This window comes from Brienomyrus brachyistius, chromosome 6 (genome assembly GCF_023856365.1).
Source record: "Brienomyrus brachyistius isolate T26 chromosome 6, BBRACH_0.4, whole genome shotgun sequence".
In the NCBI taxonomy this organism is placed as follows: Eukaryota; Metazoa; Chordata; class Actinopteri; order Osteoglossiformes; family Mormyridae; genus Brienomyrus; species Brienomyrus brachyistius.
The window spans coordinates 15,884,937-15,898,685 of NC_064538.1; the positions used below are offsets into that span (position 1 = coordinate 15,884,937).

At 40.6% G+C, this 13,749-nt stretch overlaps 2 protein-coding genes across 4 annotated transcripts; one reads left to right on the forward strand and one right to left on the reverse strand.

Moving 5' to 3' along the window:
• Positions 1-2,113: 2,113 nt before the first annotated feature.
• shpk (sedoheptulokinase) lies at positions 2,114-11,696 on the reverse strand. 2 transcript variants are annotated; one of them, XM_049016920.1, is made up of 7 exons: positions 11,198-11,696; positions 10,881-11,022; positions 9,185-9,368; positions 8,480-8,632; positions 7,781-7,956; positions 7,485-7,685; positions 2,114-7,023 (listed from the first exon to the last, which is right to left on the reverse strand). In XM_049016920.1, exons 1-7 carry the CDS (start codon positions 11,348-11,350, stop codon positions 6,629-6,631), a joined length of 1,404 nt encoding a protein of 467 aa, XP_048872877.1. In that variant the 5' UTR covers positions 11,351-11,696; the 3' UTR covers positions 2,114-6,628. The 2 variants fall into 2 exon arrangements, with proteins under 2 accessions (XP_048872877.1, XP_048872878.1); XM_049016921.1 differs by having other exon boundaries at positions 11,121-11,251.
• Positions 11,254-13,107, forward strand: emc6 (ER membrane protein complex subunit 6). 2 transcript variants are annotated; one of them, XM_049016928.1, is made up of 2 exons: positions 11,254-11,327; positions 12,198-13,107. In XM_049016928.1, exon 2 carries the CDS (start codon positions 12,227-12,229, stop codon positions 12,557-12,559), a length of 333 nt encoding a protein of 110 aa, XP_048872885.1. In that variant the 5' UTR covers positions 11,254-11,327; positions 12,198-12,226; the 3' UTR covers positions 12,560-13,107. The 2 variants fall into 2 exon arrangements, with proteins under 2 accessions (XP_048872885.1, XP_048872884.1); XM_049016927.1 differs by lacking the exon at positions 11,254-11,327 and adding an exon at positions 11,734-12,092.
• Positions 13,108-13,749: the final 642 nt, after the last annotated feature.

Genomic DNA, 13,749 nt, shown 5'->3' on the forward strand with positions numbered 1-13,749 from the left:
GGCATGTCCACCGAGATTTCTGCAGAAGGAAGTGCACCCATCATCCACTTCCCAAAGTTCAGAGGAACCACAGAGGCCAGAACATGAGCTGGGACAGGGATAGACCTTTGTGCGCTACCATCCTACTTGGTAGAGACCCAGCCACACTCCCAATCTACTTTGTAGGGTCCCAGCCGCACCCCCATCCTACTTTGTGGGGTCCCAGCCGCACTCTCTGCATGCATTCTTTTGTCTTTCTAATCACTTTCCCTATTCCTCATCAGACAACATGATGCATTCCATGCCCATTTTCTCAAAAGCTCTCCCCTATTGAAGAAAAAATGGAAATTAATTTGGATCTGACTCAATACTGAAATTAAACTTTGCATCCCATTTGTACAAGTCCGGGGTACATTGGAATGCATCGTTTCGTACATCCCATTTTGCTCTCCACTGAGACACACACACACACACACACACACACACACACACACACACACACAGATGAGAGTGAAGCTTGGGGTCAGTCATTTTTCCATTGCCACTAGAGTGTTTTGGGGATTAAGGACTTTGCCCAATGGCCCAATAGCAATTTGTCTGGTCTGCGGTCCATGGGATTCGAAACAGCAACCTTACGATTACGATTCATCCACCACTTTCATTCAAAGCAACTTACAGTAGAGGGAAGGGTCACAACTGTTCTTTATGCATACACTCTGGCTTTACTGACACAGAGGCCTAACCTACTATAATTATTATTTCTGTTTCACCAATACATGAAGATCAAGCAAGTTTTGTTTTATAATATATTTTTTATTGGAAATGTCAATAAGATTGAGTACAATGAGCATTTGGCAGAAATGTCCCCATTTTTCCCTTTAACCTGGTATGAACAGCAAACAATCCCCCACCCCTCCACATAACACAGAGTTCGCTCACATAGCCAAAAAAAAAAAAACACTAGATAATAACTAAAAGGGGAAGCCGCGTACATTGTTGGCCTATATGTATCCATTGCCAAACATACATACAAAGATATACATTATTACTCATAGTCACACATGTATATGCACATAAAAATACATAAATAGCAAGTGGATACAAAAGACAAACTTCTCCAATATCATCCTAAATAGTTAGAATCTGAAAAGGAGCAAAATTACTGTAAACAGTAAAACCAACCTGAGACAACCAAAAAATAAAATAAAGACTATATACCATTATGAAATAGTGGGCATAGTTTTAATCTTACCCAAATAAGACAAAATCTGACCCCAAACAGAGAAGAATTAATCCCTAGACCCCCTGAATATTTGATCTTTTCTAATTGTATAAACTGAGACAAATCAGTCAACCATAAGGAAAATCTGGGAGGGTTTGCTGATTTCCAGTGGAGTAATATTCTTCTATGTGCCAACAGAGTTGTAAATGCGATGATATCTTTATATCTTTTCCTTAACCACATAACATCAGAGACACCTAAAATGGCTGTGAATGTATCAGGCTGAAGATATACATTGAGAGCATCTGATAATATTTAAAAAAATTACAGCCCAATAGGCTGTCAGGGCAGGACATGACCAAAACATGGGAATTAAGTTAGTGGGGGCATTATGGCATCTGTCAGAGGTAGCATCTAGATTAGGGTAGAATTTGTGCAGTTTGACTTTTGAAAGGTGAGTTCTATGTAATACTTTAAATTGTATAATACTGAGTCTAGCGCCACAATCTGTGCAATCTTTACCTGGTTTTAACAACAAAGTGATTGAAGCCTTAGTAAGTGTTTTTGGTAATGACCCACAAGAAAGGGATTCAATAAACATATCAAGAAGGATGTTTGATAACTTGGAGAATGTTTTAAAAAATTCAATCGGGTAGCCGTCTGGGCCAGGTGAATCACCGCTTTGCATTGATAATTTCTGTTTGTTGCAATTAGGGGTGGGCGATATGGCAAAAATATCATATCACGATTTTTTTACAGTTAAATCATGATTTCAATTTTATCACAGTATTTATAATGATTTAAATGATATAGATGTTTTTTACTATTTTTCAAGTTACTGAACAGTACAACCAAAGTATTTCGCTTTGTAAAAATCTAGTCGTAAAGAACAACACAGGATTTTGGCTAAAGAACATTTCTGAACTGATTTTAATCCATTTGTGCAATTTTGCCAACAAGTTTATTTAAAGCTAAATACATACTTTGTTACTTCAGAACAACATATCAACAAGAACTAAACGTGCAAACCTTTTCTCTGCAGACTTTGCAAATAATGACTGTTTATTCCTTACTGTCTGTGTAAAAGCCAAACCACTTCCATATCACCGATGTAGAGTTTTTTTAGGGACCAACTCATCCATTACATTCTCACTTTCAGCCATCGCTTCCCGCTACACTCAGAATCAAAGAAAATGGTGGAGTGAGAACTGCACGTAACTGAGCGCTGTATGTATAAGGCGGGCATTAAGCGGATTAGCAAATAGTGCGCATTGGCTGAGGAAAAAAATTAGGAAGAGCATAGAGCCGCAATAGACAGATAGAATGTAATCCATATAGACAGTTCTATGATCTCTCTGCTTTGGCAGATCGTCAACACATAGATCGTCTTCACGATTGCATATCGTCATATCGTCCATGCCTAGTTGCAATGGGAGTGCTGTTCTAGTCCTAAGCATTGTACCTATAAAAGGAATTTGGAGACCATTGAACAAATGTTCCATATTGACTCCCCATGCGATGTGCGTAAGTTGTGCCCTTGAAAGGTAAAGTGGGCTATCCCACATTTTTGACCCCTACCCCCTTTTTATTGAATATTTTCAATTGGATAAGTTGTTACTATCTAAATCATACCTCTGTGCTACCTATGATATATATCAGTTGTAGGGTATAGGCACACTGATTTTTTGACAAAATTTCAACTTTGGAGCTCATTTTCTCAAAACTTTGTTTTTGTGGGATAGCCCACTTTACCTCTCAAGGTCACAGTTAGAATAGTAAGTGACAAATGTTTCATGAGTTTCCTCCGGATCACTAGTCAGTTCCCCATCTGGTTTCTGTGTGATTTGCAGTCACCGAGTGGTTCTTAAGTTGGTGTGCCAAAAGACGGCCAGCTTTGTCACCATACTCGGAAAAATAACCACGTGAAATCAATAGTATACATACTTCAGTTGATATAAGGTTGTACTGGGTTTGAAAATCGAGTTTCTTTTTATCGAGTTCAGGAGATGGGAAGATGGAGTATTGGGCATCGACATTAGCTATTGCTGATATGAGCTGGTCCTGTTTGGGTCTTCTCATTTTATTAATCCTAGCTGAATATGAAATACTCTCACCTCGAAGTACCGCTTTTAGTGTTTCCCATAAAAGTGAAGGGAAAACACCATCATTCTTGTTTAATTTTAAAAAATCATCAATTTTCTCAGATATTAGTTTACAGAATTCTTTATCAGCCACCCCCGAATATTAGCTGCCGAGAGTTCAAATATTGTATTAAAGAGATCATTTTCCCCATGAATTCTTCATCATCCCAATTGGGGACATAAACATTAACCAAAGCAACTGGTTTGTGAAAAAGAAGTCCTGATACTACAACAAAGCGACCTTGTGAGTCTGAGGTAGTGTTAATTGCGCTAAACTGAATTTTTTTATGTATCAGTATTGATGTGCCACGGATTTTAGAGTTTAGGCTAGAGTGAAAAATTTGTCCCACCCAAGGTTTCCTAAGTCTAACTTGCTCTTTCAACAACAGATGAGTTTCTTGAAGAAATATGATGTCAGGTTTTAAATGCTTAAGGTGGTTGAATATTTTTACTCTCTTTACAAGCCCGTTAAGTCCTTTAACATTCCAGCTAATGAATCGTTTATCAGTTTTCACTGCGTTAAAGCTTCCCATAGTGGTGATGTCTGGAATACGGTAATAAAGTGATTATAACAATGTACACGGTAATGAGAATGAGATCCCTCAAAAATTCAAATAACAGAGCTGATTGGGTCTCCCCTGGATTTTTGCGAACCATAAACATTACTCCCCACCCAAACGGAAATAAAATTAGAACTCTACCTATACTTGATCCCCTCACTGGGGCAAGCTGCAGGTTTAAAACTATTCCTATAACTTCTGGTAATATATCCTCCTTTAAACCAAGAGGGCTCCCAGGTTCAAGCTGAAACCTAATAACACTCCAGAATAGATGAAATTTTGAAAGCAGAGGAGGCGATTAAGTAATAAAATATTCGTGAAACCCCTGTACAAATACAAAAGGTCGTACATAAGGGAACCAATATCAATACCACCATAGAAATGATGTTTGTTGAAATCGAACGTTCTTCTGGTACAGGGCTTGCTTTACACTATTGAATGCCGCCCGTTTATTCGCTAGCGCTGGGCTAAAGTGCTGATAGATCCGTATAGTGGCACCTTGAAACTTCAACTCGTGGTTTCTAGTCCAACGCAGCGCGGCCTCTTTCAACTGGAAACTGGAGAAGCAAACCAGAATGGGATTTCCTTTGGCCAAGACCAAACGTCAAGGACTGGATTGCCCTCTCCAGATCAGGTGAGACGGTAAACACCCTGGGGCCCAGTACTTCCATCAGCAACTCCAACATGAATTTAATCGGATCCTTACCATTTTCGCTGCCTTCGAGGATGTTTAGTATTCAAAGATTAGCTCATCGTGATCAGTTTTCAAGGTTGTCGAGTTTGTCTAAAAAGGATTGGTTTGGAGTGGCTTTGTAAACTCCCCAATCAGGGAAGAAACATTCTCCTTTATTAAGCACCTCAGCTGCACCAATTCTGCGGACAATAGGTCCATCGTAAGCGGTAAAGCTGTATTGGTTTCTTCGGGTGTTGTTGGAGAGCTAACGGTAAGCGGATTAGCGGTTAAAGAGGATACTATCTTACTAGCTGCGTTAGTTGCAGCCGGAGTGTGAGCGCTATTGCTTTTTTTTTATTAGATTAGCTCATTTCTGCACATAAAAGTCAAAGCGCAGACTACTTACTGTACACATGAAGAGGCTAGAATAAAGAAAAGGTTTCACTTAATAGAAAAATGAACTATGATTAGCCCGGGAGCTCTCTCGTATGCATCCACTTGCTACATTACAAACCGGAAGCCCTTGTGTGTTATAGTTTTAAATCAGATTAGAGAATTCAGTCCTGCGGTATAGTCAAGTTTATTTTGTCTCTTCGTCAATATTTTACAGTCGACTAAAGTTTACATGGAGGAATGCTGACACACAATTCCAAGTAGTGCTGAGGCTGCAGCGTATGGCCTTTCCACAACAGCAATCCAATCGTATGAATAAATTTGATTTGAAGCAGCACAATTTCACGGGGGAGCTGCAATTACTCAATGTTAAGCAGTATGCATCCTATCACATTAGGACACCATAATGTCGTGGAGATTAACAGCACGGCCCGATGATTAGCACAGATGGCAGACAAAACATGAGCCACACTCAGCGTGATTTTCATAGGGAAAAAGAAGTATGTGCAATTATCACCTGCAGGACCAGGCGAAACATTTGTCCAGACAGCTTTTTAGTATATTTCCGCTTTCAAAAGATATTTGGCTGTTGAGCTCTCGCTTTCTTCACTGCCATCTCAGTGCTTATGACTTTCATGACATACCAAAACAGTAGTATGTGGCGCTCCACTAACCAAATTTAATAAATATCAGGATATTGTCATGACCTGCGCGTCCAGTCCTTGTGTATGCCACGCCCACCTCATTACCCTCATGTGAAGTCCCAGCGTACCAACTGTCTTGCGTTTATTCTGATGTCATGTCCTGTATTTAAGTCCGCGTTCAAGTCCAAGAGGGTCTAGCTGCAGACGCCTGTAGAACTCCACTGGAAATACGTCATCTCCATAGGAAACAAGTGATCTTTAAGGACATAAAGTGGAGCTCGGGTTAGGGTTAAGGTTAAGTTTTTTCGCTGTAACACAGAGTTGAGATCATGTGTATCCCGTGGAGGTGACGTATTTCCGATGGAGCTTCACTCTACAGCGTCTGAAGCTGGACCCTCCTCTTTAGGTCTGTTTCCCCAGGTCTGTCATTAACGTTGTCGACCGTGTGCTTCCTTGTCTGCCTGCTAGAAATAACACCCCTTTGTTTTGGATTTCGGTCTCCCGTATACTGCATCCATGCTCCCTGTTCATGCACCTGGACGTCACAGATACCCTGAATTTATAGAGATTACTAACTTTTAGGTGTCACAATACATTAATATTTTAGCATACTAGTAATCTGCTTACTAAATTGTGGGTGTAAGTAAACGTATAGTACAGAAAAGCTGGTATCCAAACTAATCCTCCTGTCATCTAAAATCCTGTTGATTATCGCACATGCACCAACCATATAATCACGACTATATTGCGATGTGATATCTTGCAGCCAACAGCATATTTTACAAATATTATTTAAAGGATTCATTAAGCCTTGTGTTATCCTGGAATGCTACATAGTCTTGAAATTTAAAAAGTGTACAGATTACCTGTAAACGAACCATCATCTTGGGCAATTTCACTAGAATTACCACCCAGATGTCATTACTGAAAGCATATTCCTGATCAACCCTTGATAGTAGGCTCGTCAGTCAGTGACCATTCCAGAACGTGTGCATTATTTTGATCTGAATGGTCAATCACATTCTGTCACTCAAAATCATGGCGACGCCAACAGCAGAGTCTGCATCTTCACTGTACTGTACAGGAAATGGGAAAGCCCTCTCTGCCTCCTGTCTGAGCACCTCATTACGGATGAGAGCACTGCCACTACCCACTATCCTCTTCACCCCCGACTCCAGCAAAAGCTGGGGGGGCAGCATTGTGGCTATGTTCTCCACAATCCCCTGGCACAGTGCCCGGGTTACGTGACCCAGGGAGACATTGGAGGCCAAGATGTTGGACACCAGGCCTAAGCAGCTGGTATCGTGCCTTTCGCCCAGAATGGTTGGCCTCACCTTCAGGTCACTGCTGTTCTGGTTTAAACCGGCTTCAATCATTTGCGAGTAAATTGAAGAGCTGCTTATTTCCACTCCTAGGCATAAAAAAAATTAAAACATCATTCAAACCAAAAGCCACCATGTTATACAGATAGCCCACCATGTTCCGAAGATATAGGTTCAGTCCGTATGTGAAATGAGGACTCTTAACCGCTAACAGGTCACTATTACACATTGTACATGACTCCTCACTGCTCATCATACATCATCATACCGTAAATTGTTTTAGGTAAATATAGATAGTTACAGATATCAGTAGTTTTTATTTCTATTGCCCATATTATATTTTATTTGTATTGTTATTTTAATCTTATTTTCTTTGTATATTATTCTTCCTTGTATCACATATTTCCTTTAGAGCACACAGCAGGACAGGGAAAAGCATCTCATTGCACACATGAAGAGTATGTTGGTGCATGTGACAAAAGACCATTTGCATTATGGTTTACGGGAGCTGCCTCTACCCTGAAAGGCTACCGATTTCACATTCCCTCACCAAGTTCTTTCATCCATGCCGTTAGCATATCCACGAAGGTAGCCACTGCATTTCCTCCATTGAGGGATGCTGCTACTGCCAGGAAAACACCATCGAAATAAGGGAAGTAGGAGACCGGAGAGCTGGGATCGGGTACACGCGGGGGCTGGAATTCTGCTGGCATAGCAAAGCTTAGCTGGGCCGAAGTGCTAATATTCAGAACTGGGGGGGGGGGGGCAGAGAGAGAGGCAAAAGTAAGATTCCAACAACGATCAGGAAAGGGCCAGTGAGGGGTCCGCAGCTTTTGGAACCTTCACCTGCATCTGTCCTTTCCACCATGCAGGAGTAAACGGCGCATTGGAAATCTCCCAGGGCCGCCCCAACGGGGGTTCCTACAGGAATCCCGTGCCATTTGGAGCAGGTAAATCCTGCACAGGATCCAGGGGCCACAGGATCTGGAAGTAGCTCCATGGGGAAGCCATTGCTGCTCAGGCTAGACCACAAGCACACATACACTTTTTAATGCTTATGTCCAATGTTATGTGTAAGCGCGTGTATTTAGACAAACCCATATATATATATATATGTGTGTGTGTGTGTGTGTATATATATATATATATGTGTGTGTGTGTGTGTGTGTGTATATATATATATGTGTATATATGTGTGTGTGTGTGTATATATATATATATATATATATATATATATATATTATGTGAATTTCATTTATTACTTTCTCATTTGCAGTATGTTCAACAAGAATATTTTTCCTCAATGCATTATTCCATGCATCATATACCTGATGCACACACACCTAGCTATTCCATGCATATTCCATGCACACACACCTAGCTACAGCATGCTACTCTGAATGCAACAAAAGAACTGTGCACAACATGCAAATGGTGACACAAATTAGGGCAATCCATGTAAAAACAGTTAAAGGTTTCCGCACACACACGTCTATACATCAAGCAGGTCAAACACTCATACAAAAAATTACATGTTCAAGTTACATGTCCAAGTTCCACTGGTTAGTGCTGGTGTTGAAGTATCCCCAGCTAGCAGCGTTTTGGGTGGACATCAAGCATCTGTCCAAGCCACACAGCATAGTTACCACGTAATCATGGATGGTTCCTGCTGAGGTAAATTCGGCCAAAAACTCCAGTCTGCAATGCAAAAATAGAAGTGACAGAAATATCAGAATCAAAATAATACATAATACAAAAATGCGGTGGTGCAGTGGTTAGCACTGTTGCCTCACACCTCTGGGACCCGGGTTCGAGTTTCTGCCTGGGTCACGTGTGTGGAGTTTGCATTTTCTCCCCATGTCATCATGGGGTTTCCTCCGGGTACTCCGGTTTCTCCCCACAGTCCAAAAACATGCTGAGGCTAATTGGAGTTGCTAAATTGCCCGTAGGTGTGCGTGTGAGAGTGAATGGTGTGTGAGTGTGCCCTGTGATGGGCTGGCCCCCCATCCAGGGTTGTTCCCTGCCTCGTGCCCAGTGCTTCCGGGATAGGCTCCAGACCCCCCGCGACCCAGTAGGATAAGCGGTTTGGAAAATGGATGGATGGATGGATGGAATACAAAAATGCATATTTTTCACAGGCATTAAAATGGCAAAAATACCAATTTTAAACCACTGTAAGATAAACAATCCATATAATAATATTGTCTTTTGTAGCATGTTTGCTTGTGTGTAAACATAGCAGTTCCAAACCTGTTTTGGAGATACCAGAAGATGGTAGCGCACCCAAAGCCCGTGGTCACATTAAGGTGAGAGTCTGGCTTCGGAAGTGAGGACAGGAAGTCGCTGCTACACCGACCATCCTGCCAAGTAATCAGCTGACTCACACCTTTGGTCCTGAACATGAGACCATGATCTCCTTGGTCCCAACAGCAAGCTGATAGCCATGGAGACAACAGCAGGAGATAGGTTTGCACTGCTGACACATACCAATGTCCCTCTCTATAGGGCACACTTTAGCTAAAAATGCTATTGTTAATGACAACATATTACCCATAGAGAGATGCTAGATGGCTAGGATGAAATGTCCCACTCTTACTGAATGGTCATTCTTAAGTTATTACATTTTAAAATGTGGAAATGATACTAGTTTTATTTATTATAAAATCACAAATGTACTTCAGTGTTAGTTGTAAGTTGTTGCACCATTTTGGTTTGAGTGGGACATTTAATCATGTTACAACAGAATCAAAATGGACATCTTAAGATTTCTCAGTGAAGGGCCAAGAGTGCCCTACTCTAAAGACAATGATTATCTGGACATTCTTCAATTCTTTTTTTATTTTTATAATTTTATCTTACAGGGTAGAGTGTGGTGAGCAAGAACTAAAACCATGAAACATCATAAAATTCATTAACCTCTTTGCTTATATTGACTGATGCCATAATGATGCCATAAATGATGTCACTTCCTGGAGGCTCTTGTCTTAAAGGGATGGACTGTTATTTAATGGAACATTACAATAGAAGAACAAGATGGAAGGTGACAAAGAAATAAAACCTCTAAATCCATTACCAACATAAGCAATAGCCTTAAAAGATTAAATATTTTCATTTGGAAACATCTTGAACCTGTTAAAATTACTTTTCAGTCTGCTAATGTAGAAATGAGTACCTAGAACCCAGGGGCAACACTGATAACATTTACTCACACTAATGCTGTGGAATTACTTAAAGCTGACATTGAGGCCCCATTGTTATAGAAGGAAATTAATATTTGTATCGTTCAAGATTTAAAAATTTACCAGTATATTAAGATTTATCTGAATGAATCACCAACGGTGGACCATAAGAACTTCATCAAATGAATTGGCATTAATCAGTAAACTGTAGAAATTTAACATACAAATGATTGCAAAGCCAATAATATACTGTAACATGATTCATCTACATGGAAGCAGGTTAGGAGGGAGACAGTGGTATGTTACTGAACTGAAAAGGATGTGCATATTATTAATAAAATTTTTTACATGGTTCACATAAAGTCCCTCCTGGTGTTTCCTTGCAGTCCCAGGTATGCAGTACTTTAGCTCTTCAAAGTGTTACACTTGGTCGATACTGTTTAATTCATGAAGGGTGACCAGGTAATCCATATCTGGAAGGACACTTTGAACTCGAACAGGACTTGTAAACTACTATTTCCTATAATCATACATGTGTCACTAATGTTAATATGAACCAGCTGGATTGGTCTTTCAATCAAGGAAACAATCCAGTCAAAGCACAAGAAGAACTGAACTAACCAGAAGTAGCTCAAAGTGTCCACCCTTAGATGGATTATCTGGTCACCCTAATTTATGCAACTTTTTAAATTATTCATAAGACTGCAGGCAGCCAAACATGAAATCCAGGGACTTATTACTAATCTGATATATTTAAAGTTTTCTACCTGTTTTTGTCTTCCAGAACATGACCCCATGCATTTGTCCAGACACCCCAATTTTGGTGACATTTCGGAGTTTGTCTCTGGGCAATGAAGTCATGCATTGATTTAGAGTATCTATAATTTTCCCAGGATCCTGTTCCATGACCTGCGAGTACAGTTCACAAAACATTATTTTTTTTCTTTCTAAAACAATCCCCAGCAAATTATTATTATTTCCGTTCTACAAATGAAGTCAATACTTACAAATGAATATCAAACTATGTATTAACGATATTTATCATTTCAGCCACTTAAACAGAAATAGTTTATTAATAGCGTACATTTCCGTTACGGTTGCTGCTGTCAGCGGTTGTGGGCAGGCTGCAAGCGTCTGTCACTTTCCTTAAGTGACTATCGAGCAGAACCACCTTGACTGAAGTTGTCCCCATGTCCATACCGAGGATATACTTGGTAGGTGTAGGAGACGATGCCATGATGTTCTAGCACTCACAGATTATACAGCACAAAATGCAATTATGGCAAACGCCTTTCTGCATTTAACTGATAAAAATACACCGGTTAAACGGGAAATTACAACAATTTCCAAGTTAACGGAAGAGAGGAAGCAACTAACACGGCGACCTAAATAGCTGACTAATCATTTCGTTATCAGCTCGATGGTCAATGCTTTACCAGCCCGTCTGCATGTATTATAATTATGTTTCGTATTCTTGATGACGAGCTATATTAAAACTATAATCGTCTCTGTTTGCGTCCAGTATCCCTTTTCTTAGTTAATTCGCTTTTATATAAATATCTATTTTGCCCTTCCGTGTTACCGTATTTTAAGGGTCAAAGGTTACAATTATACGCATCCCGTAAATTACTGTCTGTACTTATATTAATGGATTTTAAAACGAATTATGAAATATATTGTATATATCTGGAATGTCAAAGTTTAAAATAATATATGTTTTATGAAAGGTATGTGGATTTTTTTTGTTCCCACAATGCACCGCAAAAAGAGCAATGTCTAAATCCGTGTGACGGGGGTTGCAGTTTTAACGTGGCCGAGCTGTTGGTTTTTTTTTTAATCATCTGGTGGTGAGCAGACTGTGTGTTGCTTGGACGCTTTCGGCGACCCAAAGGATACTGACTCCTTCATGCGAACAATGTGGGTGTGATTGATTGCGAAAACTAAAGGAGCTTCTTGTAGTCATTTGGCCTATTCAGACGGTAAGGCGTTAGCCGTCCAGCTAACACGTACCTCAGCATCATCCATTTATGCAGATCGCGTGTTTCGATATTAGTGTTTTATAAATGTTTTGCTTTCTCATTTAGAGCGATCCCCAGACATTATAGTGGAAGACATGACGGGGCTGGCAGCCAAAAGGGAGGGCCCGCAGTTCATCAGCGAGGTGGCCGTACGAGGTAACGCAGCGGTGCTGGACTACTGCAGGACGTCAGTGTCCGCCCTGTCTGGAGCCACCGCCGGGATTTTGGGCCTCACTGGTCTCTACGGCTTCGTCTTCTACTTTCTCGCCTCGTTTCTGCTCTCCCTGCTACTCATACTGAAGGCCGGTCGCCGGTGGAATAAGTGCTTCAAGTCCCGACGGCTGCTGTTCACGGGGGGCTTGGTCGGGGGTCTCTTCACCTACGTGTTGTTCTGGACCTTTCTGTACGGCATGGTGCATGTATACTGACCGAGTCATGATGTACCACAGCCCCCATGTTAAAACTGCAGGACTCCGCTTCAGTGTACCACTTGTAGGGTGTTAGTGCATCAGATATTTCACTAGTCACAGGTAACCTTCAACAGAACACTTCCAGTGACTTTAATTTTGTATTGAACTACAGAACTTTTACCCATATATTTAAAACTATACATAACGATAATTAGCGACAAATCCCCAGGTCAGTGATTGTGTAATCCCCAAATCCACAGTTTTCATGGTTTTTACCATGGGGTATACACATAACACGTTAGTGGTTTAAAGGGTCTTAATACTGGTGAGGTGGCCCTCAACATAAGTTCTTGTTAATAAGGGATGTCTAATAATTTGTAGATTCTACAGTTGTCTACGCACTGCACGGTTGAAATATTAAAATTGTCAGAGATAACGAGATAAAGCTGAAGTATCGGTGTCTCAATAGTTTTTTTCTGTTTTGTGTAAAGGTGTGTGATGTTTGTCTGACAGATTTAATAATGAAATGTCATTTTTTTTCCTGATTAAAGTATATGTGTAACATTTCCTTTAATTATACATTTTCCTACTGTTAAACAGGGTATTGGCAATATAAGCAACCTTGGGTGGAGTTACTTGGATATGTAATATTGGTGAATTTGCAACACACAATGCTTTCATTTTGTTTTATTTTAGTAGCAACCAAAACACAACACACTTTGTCAAATGCTGTTTTAGTTAGGATTCATTTCCACCTGATATTTAATAATGATAGATAGATAGATAGATAGATAGATAGATAGTTTGTTGATCCTTGTGGGGAAATTCTCTTTACACCTCCCCCAACTTGCTCTCTGTAGGCGAGAGCAAGCCAGCCATCGAGGGGCAGCCACCCATAGCAGCACCCAGGGAGCTGGGGGTTAAGGGCCTTGCTCAAGGACCGCAGATATGCCGAGGCCATTTCAAATGGTTTATACGGCTGAGTCGAAGTGCAAACAAGGGAGTCTCCATCCATCTTCTTTATCTGCTTGTCCTATTGAGGGTTGTGGGAGGTCCTGAGCTTATCTTGGAAGCTACAGGCACAAGGCAGCAAATAATCTAGGATGGGGCACCAAACCATCACAGGACCCACTTATACATGCACACCTACGGGTAATTTGGTAACTCCAATTCACATCAGCATGTTTTTGGACTATGGGTAGAAACTG